Source organism: Alosa alosa, chromosome 5 (assembly GCF_017589495.1).
Source record: "Alosa alosa isolate M-15738 ecotype Scorff River chromosome 5, AALO_Geno_1.1, whole genome shotgun sequence".
Taxonomy (NCBI): domain Eukaryota; kingdom Metazoa; phylum Chordata; class Actinopteri; order Clupeiformes; family Clupeidae; genus Alosa; species Alosa alosa.
Genome location: NC_063193.1, coordinates 21,005,492 through 21,027,948, shown reverse-complemented (window position 1 = coordinate 21,027,948; position 22,457 = coordinate 21,005,492). Strand labels below are relative to the sequence as shown.

Below are 22,457 nucleotides of genomic sequence, written 5' to 3'. Positions count from 1 at the left end.
ACTTCAGTGCACTTGAGACCTTGTGACAGAGCAAGTCAAAAGTAACATGGTATCAGACACCATATCATGTGGCACAATTGAAGGTGTTTGGTTGATAGAGTCACATTAAGGCAGCGCATTTACTAGCATATTGCTCTTTTTTCAGTCTCTCTTTACCTCCATAGTAGTCAGTGTTTCCCACAGAATTGAATTCTATTTTTGGTGGTAGGTTTGCAGAATTAACTTGAATGCAACAGTTTTTTAAAAAAAATTAGCGCATCGTGGTTATGATGCTAATCAGATTTAAGCACAATTTAGTACAACCTGGAAAATCATTGTGTGGTGGTCAATGTTGATATTGTGGTGGGCCGCCCAAATAAGTCAATGAATGGGAAACACTGGTAGTTATTCAACTCACTCTCACCTTTATTTTTAAATGTGTAAATCTTATATGAAGCTGAAGCACGGTGTGGTACAGTGTGGTGTGGTGTTGTAGTGACTAAGTTCAGAGTTCTGGCACAGACAAAGCGTCTCTCTCTCCAGAGAGAACTTCACACTGAACCTAATCTAAACAAACAATAATCCTAACTACTGACCTCCACTCAAATCAGATGATTCAGAGCATTGCCAGTTAGCAGTGACCGATGGCTATCTGTGACGGGTCAAAACAATAATCCTTCTATTCACTTCCTTCCTCCATTATTATGACATCAAGGCCACCGTTAATTGTTGTGTAATCCTCCAAAGTAGGAGTTCCTCTGGATGTGCTTTGCATGTGGTCACGGCTCTCAGTCTCTCTCTCACACACACTCACCACGCACACACACACACATGCACACGCGCCTGCACACACACACACACACACACACACACACACACACACACACACACACACACACACACACACAGACACACACACACACACACTGGTGGTGACATGTGGTCACATGGAGTGCACTGCCCAGTGACATCTGTACACTCGCAGCCGCCTGTGCTCCGGAAATAGCTGGATCCCAGTATGGATTTTTCCATGGCTTTTCCGAGATCTCGTTTGAATTGTGCAGCCAAGCGCGCCAGACTGTTGATTCCGGGATGGGGTGGACTAGGGTGGGGTGAGATGTCTCTGTGTGTTTGCAGGAGTGTGTGTGTGTGTGTGTGTGTGTGTGTATGTGTGCGGTGCACATTTGCCTATGTTCCATTCGTTTGAGGGCGCGCACATTGTAATGCACCCCCACCCTTCGGTTTTTTTATGCGAGGCTATTTTTGTGTGTGTGCATGTTAAACATGTGGAAATGCATACCAGCGCTATTAGAGCATCACACAAACACAACAGCAGGCCAGAGTAATCTCAACAAAGCTTCTTCCTGTTTCCATTAAAAGCCTCAGGCTATTGGGGTCAGAGGGCTCCGGTCATCTCAGGGTCCGTTGTGTGATGTTTAAAGTGTCCAGTTTGGGTAGCATGGTCAGAGGTGAAGCTCAACTGAGTCATCTGTTACGCCTGGATGTTAAAATGCCTTGGTGCATGTGGTTGCGTAACTAATTAACTTAAATAAAGGAGAACAGTAAACACAAACATGGAAGTAAATGATTGAGATTTATTAAGGTTTATTGATAAATCAAAATAAAAGTTCAAAAAGACAATCACACTAAAAGTATGTAGACTGCTAGGCCTAAGCCAAATAGTAACAAACAAGCACATAAACATACAAACACACAACCTCCCCACTGGGAGTAGTTTTGCCGAACCCGGCACACCCTGGCCACACTAGGCCAGTATTTTGCTACATCGTAGCCACTCTCCCCACTGGGAGTAATTGCTGCACTCGGCGCACACTACCACTGTAGTAAGCTTAAAAATGAGCAGGTCAAGATCACACAGCATGACAACAGCTCAGGACAATACACAACATAAAACATAAACACAGTACACACAGCCATCCATGGCTCTTACACAACCGTGGTTGCTGGCGGGCTCAAAGGCACTGAACTAACGCCATCTTGGGTCTTTTAAGGGCTGTCCAATCAACCCCAATTAGGAACTCCCTTTCCGGCAATCAGCAGTAGATGGGACCTAAACAAGGGCAAAGGCACAGAGACAGACGGATAAAACACACTAGGGCCGTAACACATCTCATGTTTCTGAAGAAGTGTGGTTTCCTCAAGCCTTCCGTCAAGCCTAGCATGGTCAGAGGTGAAGCTCAACTGAGTCATCTCATGTTTCTGAAGAAGTGTGGTTTCCTCAAGCCTTCCGTCAAGCCTTCAGTGCTTTGGTTTGCCAATATAGATGATCTGTCTCACGAGTACTGTTTGATGTGTGATCTAGATAACACCATGTAGATCCTTTCGGTCATCTGTGATGGAAAGTCTTAAACGTGCTTATAAAGTGGAATGATTGTTACAATAAGTGTTGGAGTGTAAGAATAAAAAGAGTAAAGACCTATTCACACCAAGAACGATAACGATAACTATAACCATAACGATAAAAGCGTTCACACTGAACAACGATAAACAAAGTCTCTCCTTGTGTTAATTCTTCTTTTGTTAATTCTTTCTTGAATTTCCCCTGGGGATCAATAAAGTATCTATCTATCTATCTATCTATCTATCTATCTATCTAATTAATGTGACGGTTAAAATTCAATGGGCTCTGATTGGCTATTAGCTTTATATCGTTCTGAAAATCGCTCTGAAAGTGATCCCCAACGATATCGTTCTTCATGTCGTTATCGTTATAGTTTATGTGTGAACGTCGTCATTCATATTAACGAGAACGATATTTATTTATAGCTATCGTTATTGTTCTTGGTGTGAATGGGCCTTAAGAGAGTAGCTGGAAAACCATTCTGTTTTTTTCTTTCTTTCTTCCATCTTCTCACCATCTTTGCTCCTCCTCCTCCCCGGCTCCCTTCCTCCAGAGGTGGACAGCATGATCCATCCGCAGCTTTCCTGCTGGCCGGCTCTGTTTGGCTTGGCACGCAAGCGTGTTTGATCAGCATGCTCCCTGAAACCTGCCTCTGTTCCCATACGCCGGTGTCCGCGCTCTCCCCCTTTCACCCACCCCCTTCACAGCCCCTCGGCTCGCAGCACACCATCTGTGCTACCACAGTGCAAGTGGAGTTTTCTCGAGGCAGGCCAATAGCCCGCCTTCAAGATGATTGTTGGGATAGTGTTTTGTACTGTTTTGCTACGGAGTTGAGTGTGTGTGTGTGTGCTTTGTGGAGTGGTCTTTAGGATGCCCTAGATGCTCTGATACGATGCTTTTGGATCATAAACTCGAGACAGTAAAATAGAACTGACCCAAAGTTTCAACCATGTAGGCCTAATGGTCTTGTGTGTCCGTGTTTGAGATTACATCCTGGTTAGCTAACAACCGGAGGTTGAAAAAGTTATTTTCTTCTGGTCAATTGTTTACTTCTTCTGCTCCACTAGCTTCTAAAGATTCACAGCAACCTGAAGCTGCTACGTTATTTGTTAACATTACACCGACAGCAAGGTGAGATTGCAGTCTGAAAAATGACAACATTATTCATTCTCCAAAACACTTGTATATTTTTCTTATCACTGAATATTTGCAGCTGCACATCACATGGACACATGTCCTCACTTTAATATTAAACACTGTTATTTGCTAGAACAGTGTTGCATTTCAACCTGCAAGAATTTGGAGACATAATTACTGTGTTTGTCAGTGATATGCACATGGAGTCATGGTAACAGAACTGGTACATCAGTTAACTATGCACTATTTTCAGGATAAGCATTTTTTGCTAAATCTGTCCAGATATGAGGCATATTTGACATGGAAGTTTACGACCATATTTAGACATTGTGCTGTGGCCAATGTCAGTACATAGTTCAGGGCTTGTTGATGTCCAATGAAATGTGTGGAATGAAAGATTTTTGGCAGCACATTAGTCTGTGTCACTGTCGGCCATGGGAGGCGACACCGTGAAATCGGTCAACAACAGCATGCTGGGCATAAGGTTCAGCAATAGCGTAGCACTTTCTAACCTTTAACCTTCTCATAATTAGGGTCCTGGTATGGGAATCAGTGGGGGGAATCTTCCATGGAAGTTGATATATGAGATCCTATCTTCTCAGCTGGGATGCTGAGACACCTACATCTTTTTGATGGTGATGCTGTGGGAGAGATGACAGAGACGTATGTGTAGGCTTGTTGAAGGAACAAGGGAACAGGTACTGTTGCTGATGGGACTTTCAGCTCGTCGCCTTTGTTTGCAGACACTCACACTTCCAGGACAAACGCCCTATATGATGTTCCACCCAGTCTTCTAATTTTCACACTGGCCTGCGTTTGTCCGTGTCATCTCCAAACACGGCGTGTTTGAGGCAATTTGGCGCATCTCCAGGTAAGAAAAGGTGCTCTGTGTGCTCGCTGTGTCTGGCACTGGTGCACGAGGATGAGGCTGGGCGCACATCCGTCAGGAGGCCCCGACAGGTTCCTGCAGGCAGCGTGTAGGTGTGAGTGCTTAGCAACAGCGTGGCGGAGCGTTCTGGAGCGTCCTGCTGGGACCACGGGTTACAGCTGCTGTTCCATGCCGCTATTAGCTCGAGCCAGCTGATGGCCTGCTTATCACAGACTCCTCTCTCTCTCTCGGCTTTCTCTCTCTTCTCTCTCTCTCAGTTCAATTCAATTCAAGGTAGCTTTATTGGCATGACAAATATTTCTTTGCATTGCCAAAGCAGGACATCAAACAATACAATACAGAACATACGATAGATAAGACATTTATACGTATAAACTTTGTGTGTGTGTTTGTGTGTGTATCTCGTGTTTGAGTATAGTGTTCTCTCTCTCTCCCTTTCTCCCTCCCTCTCTCGGCTCTCTCTCTCCCTCCCTCTCTCTCTTTCTCTCTCTCGGCTCTCTCTCTCTCGGCTGATGGGGTAAGACCCGACTCATAATGGGAGATGATGGACGCTTCTCACAGGGTGTAGGGTGTCCAGTGTTTTTTCTTTCAGAAGCACATTGTAAGTTTTAGCTGTTTTAGAATCACAATAAACCATCTGTATCCATAGCTCAACTGAAGCAGAAGCAATTGTCAGGATTCAAGGTAATTGTCAGACCACCCCCCCTCCCCACTCACTCACTCACTCACATAAACACACACACACACTCTTTCTTTCTTTCTCTCTCTTTCACAGACACACACACACACTCAGAGGGAGAGAGAGTATCGTAATAGAGTAATAGTCTTCGTATCCTTCCCCAGTTCCCTAGTGCGTGTGTGTGCTATTTTCTTAATGTGTGTCTTTTTTTTAGACATTGTTATGAGCTGTTGCTTGAGCCTTTGGAATTTTCAGCTGGGTCCAGGCCTTACTGCAACCTTCACCATGGATAAAGGAAGTTATAAATTCTGTTAGTCCTCATCATATCTGGGTTCAACTAGGCTGTGAACGCTGTTGCAGTCTCGTTGGCAACAGATTCCTCCTCATGTTTTTTTTCATTCTCTAACTATACTTGAACAATGTATCCAATTCTATGAAAACACAGGCACAGAAACGATTGAATGTATTTCAGTGGAAACTAGTTACAATCAAAATAGAAAAGTAGCCCTGACCTTTTGACCTTTCCCCAGATGTGTTGAATCCACAACCCAAGGAATGAGTCATTTACTGTACGAATATATCTTCATAGATATATTGACCTTTAAACAACCTCCTCTCTATGGCCCCTCAAGAGCCACAACACACAAAATTCTCTTCAGCCACAAACCATGGAGCTCAGCCTCCATCAAAACCCTCTCTCTTCCTCACTGCTGTTTATGCTGCCTGTGGAGTTCATCTCAGCAAAACCCATATTTGAATGTAAATGGATGCTGGTTTTGTGCGATCTTGTGTAGCCAGTATGTGTTCCTACGGCAGAATTCATATTATCAACTAGGACAGCGAGGCACAGTTGGAACATGATAATCGCTCAGCAATTATCTTTCTCGTAGTTTGACTTTTAAGAAAAGGACAAATCTGACCAGTTTTTCTTTTTTTTCTTTAGCCCTGCCCCTGATACAGTCAGAAAAATGCCGGCTGCCTTCATTCCTTTTTTTTAGCCATTGTTCCCCCTCAACTAAAATAACACACAGACCTGTGACTGACTGAGTCCCTGACCCTTGTCCTTCATGCTTTGCTTGTTATTTTACCTTGTTGGACTTAAAAAAAAGAGCCAGTCAACTTCTCTGAGAGATGGAATGCTGTCCATGCTGTACATCTGTTATTATCCTCTGCTCTGTGGTAGGGTGGTGTCTGTTCTTTCTGGGAAGAAGCCTTAGAGAGGTATGTCTGCGCTTTTGACTACTGGGTGTTGACAGACCAGACCCCAATTTCTCAGTAGCCCTTGTAACTATGAGAAAGAGACAGAAATATGAGAAACATGCTATCGATATCATTTGCATTATCTGTATAAGGCTAGGAGGCTGAGAAGCACCTTTGAGCACCATTCCTTACCTTTATCAGAAACTATTTTCCTGACAGCTACTTATGTCAGCTATTCAGGACATCCGCCTGTGACCCATAGTCCTCAGTTGAGATATTCTAATATCTGCTCTCAAGTTTTTTAAGAGAGCCAAGGGGCATGGCTTTTCCCAGACTATGAGCAAGTCCAAAAAGGCACTGCATTGATGTGCCTGCTTCATATCACTGTCCAACTTGACAATGATGGATAGGAGGTTTGTAGAATATCAGGACACGCAATCCTTCACAAAGCTAGATAGACGTCCATCCTAATATCAGGTGAATCCGATCATTCCCATTATCAAGACTGTCAATCTGTCCCGTAACTTCTTTAGCAGATGTTGGGGAATTGAATGGAAAATTATAATGTAATCAACAAAAGAAAAGATTTTAATATAGGACTATAAAATAGTTTTATTGACTAACTCGATACTTTTTATGTGCCAGTTCAATTTACTGTAATGTGGACTGAATCCACTTCTTTTAGCCACCAGAAGAGGGCACTCCACTTTTAGTTCAGCACCTCATACTACTCATGCACAGTATATTAACAAAATGCTGTCATTCAAAACAACTTCTCCAAGTATGGAGAAAGTATAAACTTGATAATTACTGGGAAGCAAAATTGTGTCTCTGTAGCTTGTACCTTGCTTAATTAGTTCAGCCATGAATTAGTGCATGTAATAAAAAATATAATTTATGTGAAATGTGACTGAATATCCAAGATATAGCAGGGAAGGATACACACCCATTAACAGATAAGGCGCTCTATGTTTTGCCTGTAAAACACTTGTTGAGAAACCACAGGGCACCCTGGCTTTGAATACTTTAGGGATTAGGCTACATGAGTTTTCCATCACTATCAATGTCAGGGGCATAGGTCCAGGCAAGATGGGCCCTGTAGTTTGCATTCTTTCTCTAGGAATGTGCATTCCAAGATGTCTGTCTTTCAGGGGTCTCTTGTAGTCTGAACAGTGGACATCTATGTGGGCAATAGATGAACTGCATTGTGTCAGTTCTTACCAGTTTCCATGACAATGAAAGATTTAAATAGCCTCAGATTATTATAACCAATTTTTTGCCTTGCATTCTCATTGAAAAAAATCTAAATGGTTTTGGAAGGTCTTTTTTTTTTAATCTTATTTGGCCTCACACCCGAAGAGAAATAAATATGGTAGGCCTGATTATTAGCCTATCAAAATACTTTGATAAGATTTTAAAGATTTTTCTTAATCCAGTCTGCTCTTGTTTTCTTCACATTCAAATGAAATAGGGCCTCCTGTAGTAAAACTTATCATTGATGTCATCACACTGAGCGTTACATTTCCAGTGAAAACTGATGTGTGCTCTCGCAGCTGGAAAAGAGCACGGTGAACGTGTTGTTCTCCACTATGTCTCTTTGAACAAGGGACTCCGTCGAACACAGAGCAATAAGGCATGGTTGGAAGAGCTGGTATGCCTTTTTTCACCGAATAATTCACCCACGTCGACTGTATACACCCATGTACAAAGGAATGCAGTGACAATTGGGTTAACGAGACAGACTCTCCCTCCCAGACGGGGCGGGGAGACAAAGCGACCACCATCCGGCGATTGGCTGTTTAGGATATTACATCACTGTCAAAGGCGGATCTCCAAGAGCCATGACGCGATACTGTAGGGGCGTGTTGTCGGGAAATCAGCTGTAGAAACAATAACAGAAAGAATACTGGAGGAGCAAGGGTTTGAGACGAAATGCAATTGCATTTTCGCAAGAAAGAAAGTAGTCTCTTTTAGAATCATCGACATTACCCCGCAGGTGTAGACAGAGGAAGGGAGTTTCGTAGTTGTCAGCGACATATTCGCTTCAAAAGCTTTGCCTCACTTTCAGCAGAGGATAGCGAGCGTGGAGATGCCGCCTATTTGACAGCTGTGTGGCTTGATAAGGCGTCCGACGACACATTAAAAAGTCCTACACCTTTGTAGCAACTTTGTTTGGCCTCTACTCCTGCACCCGGCGTAACGGGATCCAGGGGTGGAACTGAGGCGGACTGGCATGTGGGTCAATTCTGGAACAGTCGGAAGGTAGGCAGAAATGTCACTTGGGTGAACGATGAGTCACGTGTATGCTTTATAATTTCGGTGTTGGTTTGGGTATTCACGGCGTCTGTAGTGCCTTAAATGGTATGCTGGCTAGGCACTCTTCTGTATCGTAACCAAAGCTCGGAAAGTATTTACTCAATTCGCTTGATTTTATTGCAATCGTTTTATGACCATATTACTGTGCTTGCTTCCACGACTGGTTAGTGGTATTACAGGCTACTTGTGGTCCCTGCTGTAACCATGTGCTTTTACATTCCGTCTGCACCGAGATTACATTGCATGGCTCTTATTGTTCTGTTATGTCTTTCCTGGAGCTCCGTTGTTTCGCGCCATCACTGACATTTCCTTTGAAGTTTTCTAGGATTCTTGGCTTTCATTCAATAACCCTCTTGCGAAAAACGCGATTCATGCGAGCTATGAATAATTTTGAATGGGTGCTGAGGAGGAGTGTTGCAAGAGGTTGAATGAAACGGGGCGAATGGTAGCTCAGTCATGTGGCGCCCCCGTGTCTCTCCTGATGCAATGCCATGAAATCATGAAATATTCTGGCCGCTAGATTTGGGCAGGAGAGTGGTAGAGGTTCTCTTGATACCATAGAGAAAAATAAGCAGGATATCGCATACCATCTCTTTAATGCACCTTGCCTGAAACACATCTTATCACCCAGACACAAGACACACACACCACACACCTCTTCCCGTGAGGTCAGTGTGAAGATAGAATTTCATCAGGTGACAGGTGAAAGCACGCTAACCTACTAACCATATATGCACAGGCAGCGGCAGACTGAGCAGAGCCCTTCAGTAAGCCAACCATTACGCCTACAGCCAGAGACCACCCTACCCGTCCCAAATGAGGCCAGTGTGCTGGGATTCACATCTATCGCAGAGATAAGCAGCCCTGTTGTAGGAACACACTCGAGCCCTAGATTGTATGTTTCATTCAAGGCTCACCTTCCCCCAGCTACAGTACAGCCACGCATGCAGCTCCTACAGTGGTCATATCGATGTACCCACACATGATAACCAAACAGGCACACAGCTCCTACAGTGGTCATATTGATGTACCCACACATGATAACCAAACATGCACACAGCTCCTACAGTGGTTATATCGATGTACCCACACATGATAACCAAACATGCACACAGCTCCTACAGTGGTCATATCGATGTACCCACACATGATAACCAAACATGCACAGCTTCCACAGTGGTCATATCGATCTACCCACACATAGCAAGAAAACATACCTTTGCAGTTTAGCCCATGTGAAGAGATGCCCTCCTCCACCCTGACCCCTCAAACCCGTGTCTAACTCCAGCTCTCTCTCGCCTTCCTTCCGCTGCAAGCATGCGCTCTCAAGCATCCGCTCTGTGAGTGGCTACTTAATCAATGCAGAATAATAAACTCGAAAAGGGGGCAGCGTTATTCATTCTCCCCGAGTGGACAGTTAAGAGGATATTGATTACAAGGAACGCTTCCAAGCTCAGCAAAATCCGCAATGCCAATGACATGATGAAATGAACATTTGGTTAAAGAGAAAAAAAAAAAACTGCCGGGTGGTAAACATACTCTTGAAAACACACAATGTGACGATTTGACAGCAGGGCTGGAGCTGGAGACTGGGGACCCGAGCAGACAGACCTCTTGGCCCGCAGGCAGCCTGTTTGAGCTGCTCTCTGGCCCTGTTGACCTCCTGAAGAGTAAAGGTACTGTACTGCTCATATACCGTAAGTGTCGCTCTCTGTGAGGAGGCAATCATCGTCCGCCTACCTGCATGTGTGATGCTTGTGGGCTCGAGAGAGAGAGAACACTCGCTCTCTCGTCCGGAGTAGTCTGTGTGTCTATGTGAATAAATATTTCCCCCCTGATTCATTCACCAGTTGTTGCATAGAGGATCTGCAATCTCTTTCCATCTGACCGTCATTTTACACTATTTTCCTACTCTGTTCCAGAGGTGCTTGGGTGAGTGAATTTGTATGTTGAGCGGTTGAGCGCACTTGAAGGGAGAGATCTGTAGAGAGCAATCATGTCTCAGATGATCTCAGAGGTGCTGGTATCAGTCATGAGCTCAGAGTGTTTGTGATGTTTGGCAGTGGCCAGTGCAGGCCAGTGGAGGCCTGTTTGTCCTGGCCCTGCACCACAGACAGAGCCTGTTCAATTGAAGCCCCCTGCATCCGCATGTCCATGTGCGCTCTTACAGTGGTGTTAATGTTGGCCATCTTGGACAGCATGTGCTGCCAGCTCAGACTCAGTGGTTGTGTGTTGGAGCGGACGGGGCTTGGTGTTAACATTCCACTCTTATCACCTTGCCACTAGATTTATCTATGCACACCCCATACAGGCAACACACACACACACACACACACACACACACACTTATGCATTCTAGTACAGCCGCACACACTTAACTCCCCATCCCCTCTCTCACTCACACACGCACACACACACACACACACACACACACACACACACACAGGGTGGGAATATCAGACTTAAGGGACAGTGTGAGTAATAAAGAGAAATTTGCCCCCCCCCATTCCCCCCTCTCCTCCCCACCTCCTCTCTCTTTTTGTCACTTCACTCCTCCCTCCATTTGTTCTCATTGTGTGTCTGTCTCTCTCTTTCGCTGCTCTCCTCCACTGCCCCCCACCCCCCTCATCTCCCAGACCCATTTGAGATTCCTGGCACACTCTTGTCATGATGTTGACCTCCTTTTTCGCTTAAGAGGGCCCAAAACAACACAGACAGGCAAAACGGGAAGCCAGCATGGAAAAAAAAGTGCCTCTCTGGGTCCATGGGGATCCAGTTTCCAATATTATCCTTTCAATAGGCGGCAGTAGCAGCAGCAGCAGCGACATGATGAGACAGTAGCAACAATAGCAGCCAACGCCAGGAATAGATTGCAGACAGAGAGAGAGAGAGAGAGAGTGCAGTAGCATGAGAGGTCTGGCAGCGGCAATAGAGACAATGTCAGCTGCAGAAAGGCAGCAGCGAGCTGTGAGAGCGACCGGCAGCAGCAGCCTTTGAATTCTTAATGCGTGAGCAGCAAGCCCCTAATATAGGGCACGCTCAGGCCTGTTGGACCTGGACTGATAGTCGCGCAGAACTGGAGTTCATTCCCAGCTTATCCTGTAGCCGGCACAAAGGGAGGCCGTCGGCGTGGATTATGTTGTCCGCTGATCTGGGGAGATGGAAGCGTGGAGAGACGGAGCGGTCCGGGATTGGTGGCGGCGGCGGGCCGGGCCTGTGGAGCATGGCAGCAGAGGAGCGGCGCTAACCGGTGGGGGTGTGTGTGGGTGGGGGGTGAGAGAGGATAGGGATGATGTTGCTCGGCCGCTTCGCTGTTTACAGCCTACTGTTATGTAACCAGTCTGCACTGCCACCGTCCCAAGCCACTGCTCACTCTGACACATACGCACACATACACACACGCACACATGCATAAACGTACACTCAGATGCACACACACACACACGCGCATAGACGTACACTCAGATGCACACACACATGAACGCCCGCACGCACACACACGCACAGACGTACACTCAGATGCACGCACACACACACACACACACACACACACACACACACACACACACGTACACTCAGATGCACAAACACACATACATGCTCGCTCTCACAATCACAACATCTATTGTAATGAACTACAAAAAAAAATAATGTAGTCAAACCCCTTTGTCCCCATGTGCGTTTTAAACCATCCTGGTGCATTTGATACTCATATATATGGTTCCAAATCTCACGGATAGGAGCCTAGCTAGGCACAGAGACACGCCCACAGCCAGCCACGAGTAGACACAAAAATACTGTACATGCCTACTTGCATACACACTGCTCTTGCTTATGCTTTAGGCCCTGTCTGTTTTTAAGTTAGCATTAAAAATATATGACATGGAACACGAATATACACTGACACACATCTCCTGTATATACTGTGTGTGTGTGTGCAAGAGAGAGGGGGGTGTTCTGGTTATGTGGTGCTGAGACAGAACTGTCTCTATTACTGGAGCTGTTGCATAACTTCCACAGACGGGGGAGAGAGAGGGAGAGCAAGTGCACTGCTGCCACGGAGGGCAAGGCAGAGATGGTAGATATACGAAATGTGTGTGTGTGTGTGTGTGTGTGTGTGTGTGTGTGTGTGTGTGGGGCTGGGGTTAAATAATACATAGAGAGAGAGAGAAGGAGGACAAAGAGGAAGGGGGGAGAGAAGAGAGTGTGTGTGTTTTTTGTGAGAGAAAGAGAGTGAGTGACAAGACAGAATGAGCTGACTAGAGAGAAGGGAGAATGGAAGAACGATGTGGGTGATTGAATTACAGAGGAAGACGGCGAGAAAGAGAGAGAGAGAACCTAGAAGAATGCACAGTGTTCCAGAGGTGTTTAGAGAGGTGTGCGTGACTGGCACCTCCCACTGCACAGAGTAAAGATTCAAGACAGAGACGGTGTGTGCTGATGTGTTCTCTCTTTCTCTCTCCCTCTCTCTCTCTCTCTCTATCCCTCTGTGCCGGATCCTCTATCTGGAGGCTTCCCTTTGTACCCCCAAGGCAGACGCGGAACACAAACAGAGAGAGAATGAGAGTACACGGTGTCCTTTTGGTTCAGAATGCCTGTGGCTTCGGTTCAGCTGTTGTGGCAATTCGTGGCAATGTCAGTTTCAGGTTCTGTGAAGTCTGACAAGTCTTTCAGTGAAGCCTGAGAACCCTCTCTTTCTCTGAAGTTTTTTCAAGAGAAAGAGGGTTCAGTGGAAGTCGTTGAAGATGTTTGTGTGTGCTGGCCTCTCTCTTTCTCTCTCCCTCTAGGGCGTAGTAGGGCCATGGCGTTCTCTAAACGAGTATCAAGTTCACAGTTAAGGTATCTGGAGCGGGTTTGGTTGCTGAAACACTCCCTCTCAGTTCAGCAATAATGTGTGCCGTTTCTCACCTTTCTGAAGAGGCCACCCTCTCAATGGTCTCATTTCAGTAACTCAGGCCAACACGGCCTACATGTAAATTAATGGACAACATTACTCAGCAGGAAACTTTAAAGCAGGTTCCTTTTCTAGCTGTACAATACTGCCATTCTTTCCATTATAACACAAATCATGTAATAGGATAGGATTTTAGTAGGATTCTACTTGATTTGTAATAGGATTTATGAAAAGGATTCTACTTAAATAAATGATAAGCATTGTATTCTTAATTTGATTTTGTAGGATTTGACAGAAATAGTTAGTGATATCTGGTGTGTAATAGGATTGCGCAGGCAACATTTCTACTCCTATTAAGCCAGTTGATTTGGCTATGTGTGACACGTAACAGTAGTTGAAATAGCATGGTGGAAAACATTGCCGCATCAAAGGCACAGGAGGAGCAGTGCTGTTTAGCCTCCTGGATTAGTTTCCTCTAGCCCAAGATCAAAGGTTATCAAAGTCAAAGAGGTGTAGGCCTGCTCGGAGTTGTTTTTTCAGCTCTAGGTTGCATACTTTTCATCCCTCCACACCCCCTAGATGCCCTGTGTGTGTCTTGGACTGTGCCCTGCTAGATCTCACCCTCAAGAGGAGAGGGACCCTGTCTCATGCCCCCCACATATGTTTTTCATGGGTCATGTGTCATGCATCCCAGAATGTACCCCCCTCGCTTCTTGGCCTCTCTAACTCTCTCTTTCTCTCTCTCTCTCTCTCTCTCTCTCTCTCTTTCTCTCTCTTTTCTCTCTCTCTCTCTTTCTCTCTCTCTCTCTCTTCTTCTCCCTCTCTCTCTCTCTCTCTCTCCCTCTCTTCCTTCCTCTCTCCCTTCCTCTCTCCCTCTCTCTCTTTGTGCACTCTCTTGTGTGTGTTTTTTCTTTCCCCTGCCGGAGAGGACAACTCATTCCGTGGCGTTGCCAGGGGGGAGGTGTGAGGTTACATCGGGTGCCCGAAGTTGTGCGCTGGCATCCCTTTTTGCCCGGGCCCCCAGCCGCTTGCCTGCCTGCTCACTCAAACACATTGGCGCTGTAAGATACATAACACTCCCATCTGTGAAGTGAGACACAATTTTGGCACATCGGATCGGTTGAGATGGGTGGAGGGTGGCATGCGGGGCGGTGGGTGGCAGAGTGAACGAGTGGAGTGGCGGGTAGGCCTATGGGTCTGTTTGTGCCAGTAATCAATGTGTCAGATACCGCCTGTGGAAAAGTTCCAGCTGAGAGAGGAATGAAGGCTACAACGCTGTTAGTATTGAGCCTCTTTGGACATTCTCACTCTCTACTTCCCTCTTTTAGAAAGTGTGCAAAGTAGAAAGTTGGTTGACGTTCTCACTCTCTATGAGTCTACTTCCCTCCTTTAGAAAGTGTGCAAAGTAGAAAATTGGTTGGCAGACGACCAGCGGTCACTTGGAAGGGCTGTGGAACACAAAACACATAGAAATACATTTATCAGTGACCGTTATGATGGCTTTCCTTTATTTGATTTGGCCATGCTGGATTTCCTCTTACATTTGCCGTTAATGATAAAAGCACAATGATCTGATTCAGAGTATGTCCTTAATGCAAATCCCCAGAGAGAGAACTACAATCGGAATCTGAAGGTCTTTACAATCTGAGCTACAATATTTTGCTGTGTTTTGGGACTGTGGTTTGAGTTCACATTGAAGCATCTATAGAGAGAAGTCATAAAATGTTTAACTTTCCATTTGGTAGATGTTTTTTAAAGTGTTTACTACCAATACATTTTGTATTCACACTTGGTCAGTCTTTCTGAAACGGAAATCCTGCCTTGGAAATCCTGCCCTCGAAGATAGCATTCAGTGGCAACAAGGCATGGATTTTTGAAGGCAGCGTAGATGACTTTGATATTTTAAATATTTCATGCTGCCAAAGGTATGTGTTGTATGCATGTGCATTTGTGTCTGTTCTTCTAAAACAACTGCAGTGAGTAACATCCTCTCTTTCTTCCTCTCTTTCTTCCTCTCTTTCTTCCTCTCCTCTTTCTCCATCTCCATTATCCCTCTTTCCTCTTCTCTCCATTCCTCTTCATCTCTTCATCTTTCTCTCTTCTTCTCCTCCTGCCTCTGCCTCCCCCTCTCTCAGGGCCCTCTCCATGGATATAGACACAGACTATGAGCGGCCCAATGTGGAGACGATCAAATGTGTGGTGGTGGGCGACAACGCGGTGGGCAAGACGCGGCTGATCTGCGCGCGCGCCTGCAACGCCACCCTCACGCAGTACCAGCTGCTCGCCACCCACGTGCCAACCGTCTGGGCCATCGACCAGTACCGTGTCTGCCAGGAGGTGGGTAGCAGCTGGCGCCACCCGTCCGGGTGGACATATATGGCTGCTGAGTGTATGAGACAACAGAGCAATACATGGAGACACACACACACACACACACACACACACACACTAACAAACACTTAATTTGATTGTGTTAATAGTGTCACTTTGTCACCTTTATAGACACACCCCATGTACTCCCAAGAGTTTGAATAACCAGCATTGTAGCTTAGAATTCCTTAATAGGAAACTATGAGACACACACACACACACACACACACACACACACATACTGTACACATTACATACACACACACACACATTACATACACACTCTTAAAATACCTTGCTTTAAAATATGAATTGTAAATATGAATTCCTACATTTCCCTCATTAGAGTGGGGTTTTACATTAGTTGTGTGAGTTTGTGGTTTTGCTGGGTTGTTTTTGGCCCAGATGGGTACTGGTGCTGGGTTTGTGCAAGTGGAGTTGTTTTTTTGTGTGTGTGCTGCACTACAAACACGTGCATAGCCTCCTTGTATTGTGGACAGACTATCCTTTTTAATAATCCATCTATATATTAATCCATGCATCCATTCATCCATGTCTTTTGATCATTCAGATTTTCTGAGATGGTCAGTAAATATCTTTATGGTAGGTTTATCAGAAGAGACTTCAGCCTCCTTGTTGTACTTTAACTGGCCATATTACAAAGGTGTTTTGTGTGCAGTTATCGAAGTCTATGTTGTGTGTCGTAGGTGCTGGAGAGGTCCAGGGATGTGGTGGATGAGGTCAGTGTATCCCTTAGACTGTGGGACACCTTTGGAGACCACCACAAAGACAGACGCTTTGCCTATGGCAGGTGAGGAGTGTGCACACATTTCCACTGACACACACACACACACACGCACACACTAGGGGCGATATATATCGTCTGCGATAATATGTGATTGCTGCTTTAACGATGTGCAAATTGACATTATCGAGTATTTAAATTACTTATTTAAGTAATTTAAACACTCGAAATCACGCATTGAACCATCTTACATTCACTAAGCCAGGAGATGAATGCGAGAGAAGCCCCTGGCTGCAGCAGATCAAGTCACGTGATTGCTAGTGGTCCACGTTGTCACACGCAGCCTAATGTTTATTTTGTGCAGCTACTTCGTTCAAGTAGCATTGATGAGTTAAAGTCACGGTATTATATGTAAACATTAGGATAGCCTTTGAGTATTTTAATAGTCAGTTGTAAATAGGGTTGCAAAATTCCGGGAATTTTCAAAGTTGGAAACTTTTCATGGGAATTAACGGGAATATATGGGAATTAACAGGAATAAACGGGAATTAATGGGAATAAACTGGGAATTTTTATTATGGCAACTTAGTCTATAACAGGGAACTTAAATGTAGTGGACAAAACCCCATCTTGCAGCATACTATTAGTTAAAACAACCTGATTTAATGCAATTTCAGTCAAATTTCTACCCTGCACATATGTCAATCACATGCACACAGCAATCGGCATAGACTGTTAGACATAAAGGAAATCTATGGTGCGTTCATATGCATGGGGAAAAAATGTTCCAACCAATCGGATTTTGTTGTTGAGTGGTGTAGTGTATCTTGGGCAGTTCAGTGTTGCTAGTTTAGAGAATGGGATCCCTGCTAGCATGCTAGCTAGCTTTGTATGCTAAGCTAAGCAAAAATCCGAACATACAAATCATATTGCTTATTACGAAACAAAATGTTAATGTTTGTATATGAAACAGTTTGTATGAATTACCCAAAATTCCATGTTAATTTCCAGAATTCCCATTAATTCCCCATAATTTCCTTTAATTCCATGAAAGTTTCCAATTTGGAATATTTCCAAAATTCCCCATCTTAACTTCCCATGGTAAGTTTCCGGAAAGTTTCCAGAAATTTACCAGAAATTTTCAGCCCCTTTGCAACCCTAGTTGTAAACAAAGAAATCTTCTTATGTTACCTTTTTGTAAATGGACTGAAGTTTGCTCTAAATATAAACTTTTATAGATTATGCTAACCGTTAGCATCTCTATGGGATTTCTCATATACATTAGCCATAAGCTAATGCATTAGTTTCTATTCTGTAAGGTCTGCTTAGTTTTACAGTGAAACCAGAGAATGTCATTTAATAGGACATAGACGGGCTCATGGTGAAACCTAAGTAAAGGTTTGAAAGGAACTTCAGCTTCAGACTTTTTCTTGGGAAACTGTCAGGCCTATCTATCCTCTGTAATGTAGCTGGCTAGACCATGTCACACATACAAGTGGGGGCAGAATTGGAAATGTGTCAGAGTGACAATGCATTGGTTTGGTTAAAAAGTCATAGGTTAGGTTATTGGTTATTATTGTAATAATGCTATTCATAAATAATGAGCTGTAAAGTAACTCAGACTTTTAAAAACAGTTTTTCAAAGGATATTGACTAATTATCGTTATCGTCAAAATCACAAAAAATATCGAGATATTTTTTTTTTTCCATATCACACACACCTACACACACACACACACACACACACACACACACACACACACACACATAGAGTGTGTATACTGCTGGAAGAAGCATCATGAGTGACTGGACACTTTGCATTCATTTGAGTGGGTGCTTACCGCATACTCACTAGGCCTCACTGTAGGATGCATTAAAGGCACACTATGCAGGTTTTTTAGCTTAATGTGCAAGTTTTTTAGCTTAATTTACCTTCATGTCCCAGCTTCAGAGTCAGGTGGTTATATGAAATGGTGGCCGCCTTGCTTCCCCCTAAAAAAACCACCCTTGCAACTGTGGGCGGACGGCAGCCTCAGTGTCAGGAAGTATAACGAGTGTAACAATTGCTTTACTGCATTCAAATACATACACGACACCGGCTAGAAAAGGTAGCATGGAGTTTCTCAGACATTCGCATGACAGAGCAAGTGAAAATAAGCAGAAACCGAAAAAAAACAGTAAGGAAATGGCCAATAAGGTTTACCTTTAATAGGTCTATATATTACATAGTTTACCTTTAATAGTGTCTATATATTACATAGTTTACCTTTAATAGTGTCTATATATTACATAGTTTACCTTTAATAGTGTCTGTTTGCCCTGATAAACACACCCCACATGTACACAGGAGCCAGAATAACCAGAAATTGCTTAATGTGAAACTATAACACACAAATGCCCATGAAGCTATGACACGCGCTTTTAATAATAATACACATGCACACACTAGGGGCGATATATATCGTCTGCGATAATATGTGATTGCTGCTTTAACAATGTGCAAATTGACATTATCGAGTGTTTAAATTACTCGATAATGTCAAGTAATAGTAATTTAAACACTCGAAATCACGCATTGAACCACCATACATTCACTAAGCCAGGAGGTGAATGCGAGAGAAGCCCCTGGCTGCAGCAGAGTAAGTCACGTGATTGCTAGTGGTCCACGTTGTCACACGCAGCTTAATGTTTATTTTGTGCAGCTACTTCTTCAAGTGGCATTGATGAATTGATGAGTTAGTCACGGTATTATATGTAAACATTAGGCTAGCCTTTGAGTATTTTAATAGTCAGTTGTTGTAAACAAAGAAATCTTCTTATGTTACCTTTTTGTAAATGGACTGAAGTTCGCTCTAAATATAAACTTTTATCGATTATGCTAACCGTTAGCATCTCTATGGGATTTCTCATATACATTAGCCATAAGCTAATGCATTAGTTTCTATTCTGTAAGGTCTGCTTAGTTTTACAGTGAAACCAGAGAATGTCATTTAATAGGACATAGACGGACTCATGGTGAAACCTAAGTAAAAGGTTTGAAAGGAACTTCAGCTTCAGACTTTTCTTGGGGAAACTGTCAGGCCTATCTATCCTCTGTAATGTAGCTGGCTAGACCATGTCACACATACAAGTGGGGGCAGAATTGGAAATGTGTCAGAGTGACAATGCATTGGTTTGGTTAAAAAGTCATAGGTTAGGTTATTGGTTATTATTGTAATAATGCTATTCATAAATAATGAGCTGTAAAGTAACTCAGACTTTTAAAAACAGTTTTTCAAAGGATATTGACTAATTATCGTTATCGTCAAAATCACAAAAAATATCGAGATATTATTTTTTGTCCATATCGCCCACCCCTAGCACACACACATATGCACACACACACACATAGAGTGTGTATACTGCTGGAAGAAGCATCATGAGTGACTGGACACTTTGCATTCATTTGAGTGGGTGCTTACTGCATACTCACTAGGCCTCACTGTAGGATGCACACTATGCAGGTTTTTTAGCTTAATATGCAAGTTTTTTGCTTAATTTACCTTCATGTACCAGCTTCAGAGTCATTGGAATGGTTATATGACTTTTTTTGGGTTGAATGGTGGCCGTCTTGCTTCCCCTGCCTGTGGGAAAAACCACCCTTACTGCAACTGTGGGCGGTGGACGGCGGCCTCAGTGTCAGGAAGTATAACGAGTGTAACGAATTGCTTTACTGCATTCAAATACACATACACGCCAGGCACCGGCTAGAAAAAGGTAGCGATGGAGTTTCTCAGACATTCGTCATGACAGAGCAAGTGAAAAATAAGCAGAAACCGAAAAAAAACAGTAAGGAAATGGCCAATACTGCGTAGTTTACCTTTAATAGTGTCTATATATTACATAGTTTACCTTTAATAGTGTCTATATATTACATAGTTTACCTTTAATAGTGTCTATATATTACGTAGTTTACCTTTAATAGTGTCTGTTTGCCCTGATAAACACACCCCACATGTACACAGGAGCCAGAATAACCAGAAATTGCTTAACCCTTAGAACCCGATTGACGCGCAGTGTGTCAAAAAACACACCCTTTCTTCTCTGTTACATTGCTCCGCGACTGTTCATCACAACGAGATAAAACCTTTATGTTATGACAGAGAAGAAGTGGGGCTTTCCAAAGAGACTACGCACTTGTCTGTACGATCAAGTATGAAAATAAAAAAAAATCATGAAATTAAATAAAATTGCATCATATTTAAAGTCTATACTTCCCTGCGTTCACCTGCGCACCCATTACTGTCGTTTGAATTACTCGCGAACCCGTGATCGCATAGATATCGATCTTTCTGGCTCATAAAAACAGACGAAGTGACTGCAAAATATTAACGCCATGTACACAAACCAACGCTGCACACCCATTACTCTCGGAGTAATTACTCATGGACCCGTGGATCGGGTTATATATGCCAATGCGGTGTTAGATGAAAGAGGAGACACAGAGCGATCATTTGATACCAAATACATCCTTCTGGGTTATAAAACAGACGAAGTGACAGCAAAATAATAACTTCATATAGTTGGACTTACCCCACGCTTTTTGTCTGTTTTGTGGCAAAGCATGTTTATAATCCAACGCTTATCGTGGTGTTTCTCTATGGCAAAACATGTTCATAATCCGGTTTTGAGATCCTAGCAAATTCCTGCATGGCATCCAATTCAAGGCTCACATTGCATCCCAATTTGTTCAACAAAGAAACACCTTTTTGCCTTTACTTTGTTCATGGCAATGCAGTAAAAGTTGAGAATCATCATGAGTGCATACACCATAGTCACACATGCTAACAGGCAAACTTGGGTCAAGTCAGGTCAGATCAGTTCGTTGTCACAGATATGGAGCTTAGAATGGTCATTTTTTCATCGCTAAATAAAAATGGCATTTATTTCCGTAAATCACACACCACATATTTCTGTAAATTGCTCAGCCCCAGAGTATCCCTCCAACATGGCAATTATATTGCCCGTTTCAGGACAGTCTGCCCTACACACACATGAAATGCATGTAGAGCTATGAGCTTGCTGTGGTGAGATACAGGTCAACATATAAGAATTTTTATAATATGATTTTTATATTTTAATTCTTTAAAAATCTAAATAAAATCAATGCTAGTACTAATACATGAAATGATGGATGGACAGATCTGGATAGCCTATACTCTGCTGAAAAAAACAATATATAATATGTGTGTGTGGCACTTACAATGACCAGAATAAATCCTTATGAATAAAGGTAGTGAAAATGCCCTAAAAACAGCTTAGGGTTCTAAGGGTTAATGTGAAACTATAACACACAAACGCCCATGAAGCTATGACACGCACCCACCCACACACACACACACAGGGGCGATATATATCGTTTGCGATAATATGTGATTGCTGCTTTAACGATGTGCAAATTTACATTATCGAGTATTTAAATTAATTTAAGTAATTTAAACACTCGAAATCACGCATTGAACCACCATACATTCACTAAGCCAGGAGGTGAATGCGAGAGAAGCCCCTGGCTGCAGCAGAGCAAGTCACGTGATTGCTAATGGTCCACGTTGTCACACGCAGCCTAATGTTTATTTTGTGCAGCTACTTCGTTCAAGTGGCATTGATGAATTGATGAGTTAAAGTCACGGTATTATATGTAAACATTAGGCTAGCCTTTGAGTATTCTCCCACTGTGTACTGCTATCCTACAGAGACACATTGTGACAGGAAGACCATGTCTCTCTATGGGCCTGTTCTTTGTGAGTTTGTGTATATGTGTGTGTTTGTGTGTGTGTGTGTGTGTGTGTGTTTGTGTGTTGTGTGTTTGTGTTTGTGTGTGTGTGTGTGTGTGTGTGTATACCCCAT

The 22,457-nt window shown here is 43.5% G+C and overlaps 1 protein-coding gene across 14 annotated transcripts in view; it reads left to right on the top strand.

Moving 5' to 3' along the window:
• rhobtb4 (Rho related BTB domain containing 4) overlaps positions 1 to 22,457 on the top strand; it is a 44,340-nt gene that overhangs the window by 5,581 nt on the left and 16,302 nt on the right. For 3 of the 14 annotated variants that reach the window (XM_048243205.1, XM_048243204.1, XM_048243197.1), the window contains exons 2-3: positions 15,592 to 15,793; positions 16,534 to 16,637. In XM_048243205.1, the coding sequence (XP_048099162.1) occupies positions 15,602 to 15,793; positions 16,534 to 16,637 (296 nt within the window). In that variant the 5' untranslated portion in view covers positions 15,592 to 15,601. The other 11 variants (XM_048243201.1, XM_048243195.1, XR_007193528.1 and 8 more) reach the window with 9 other exon arrangements.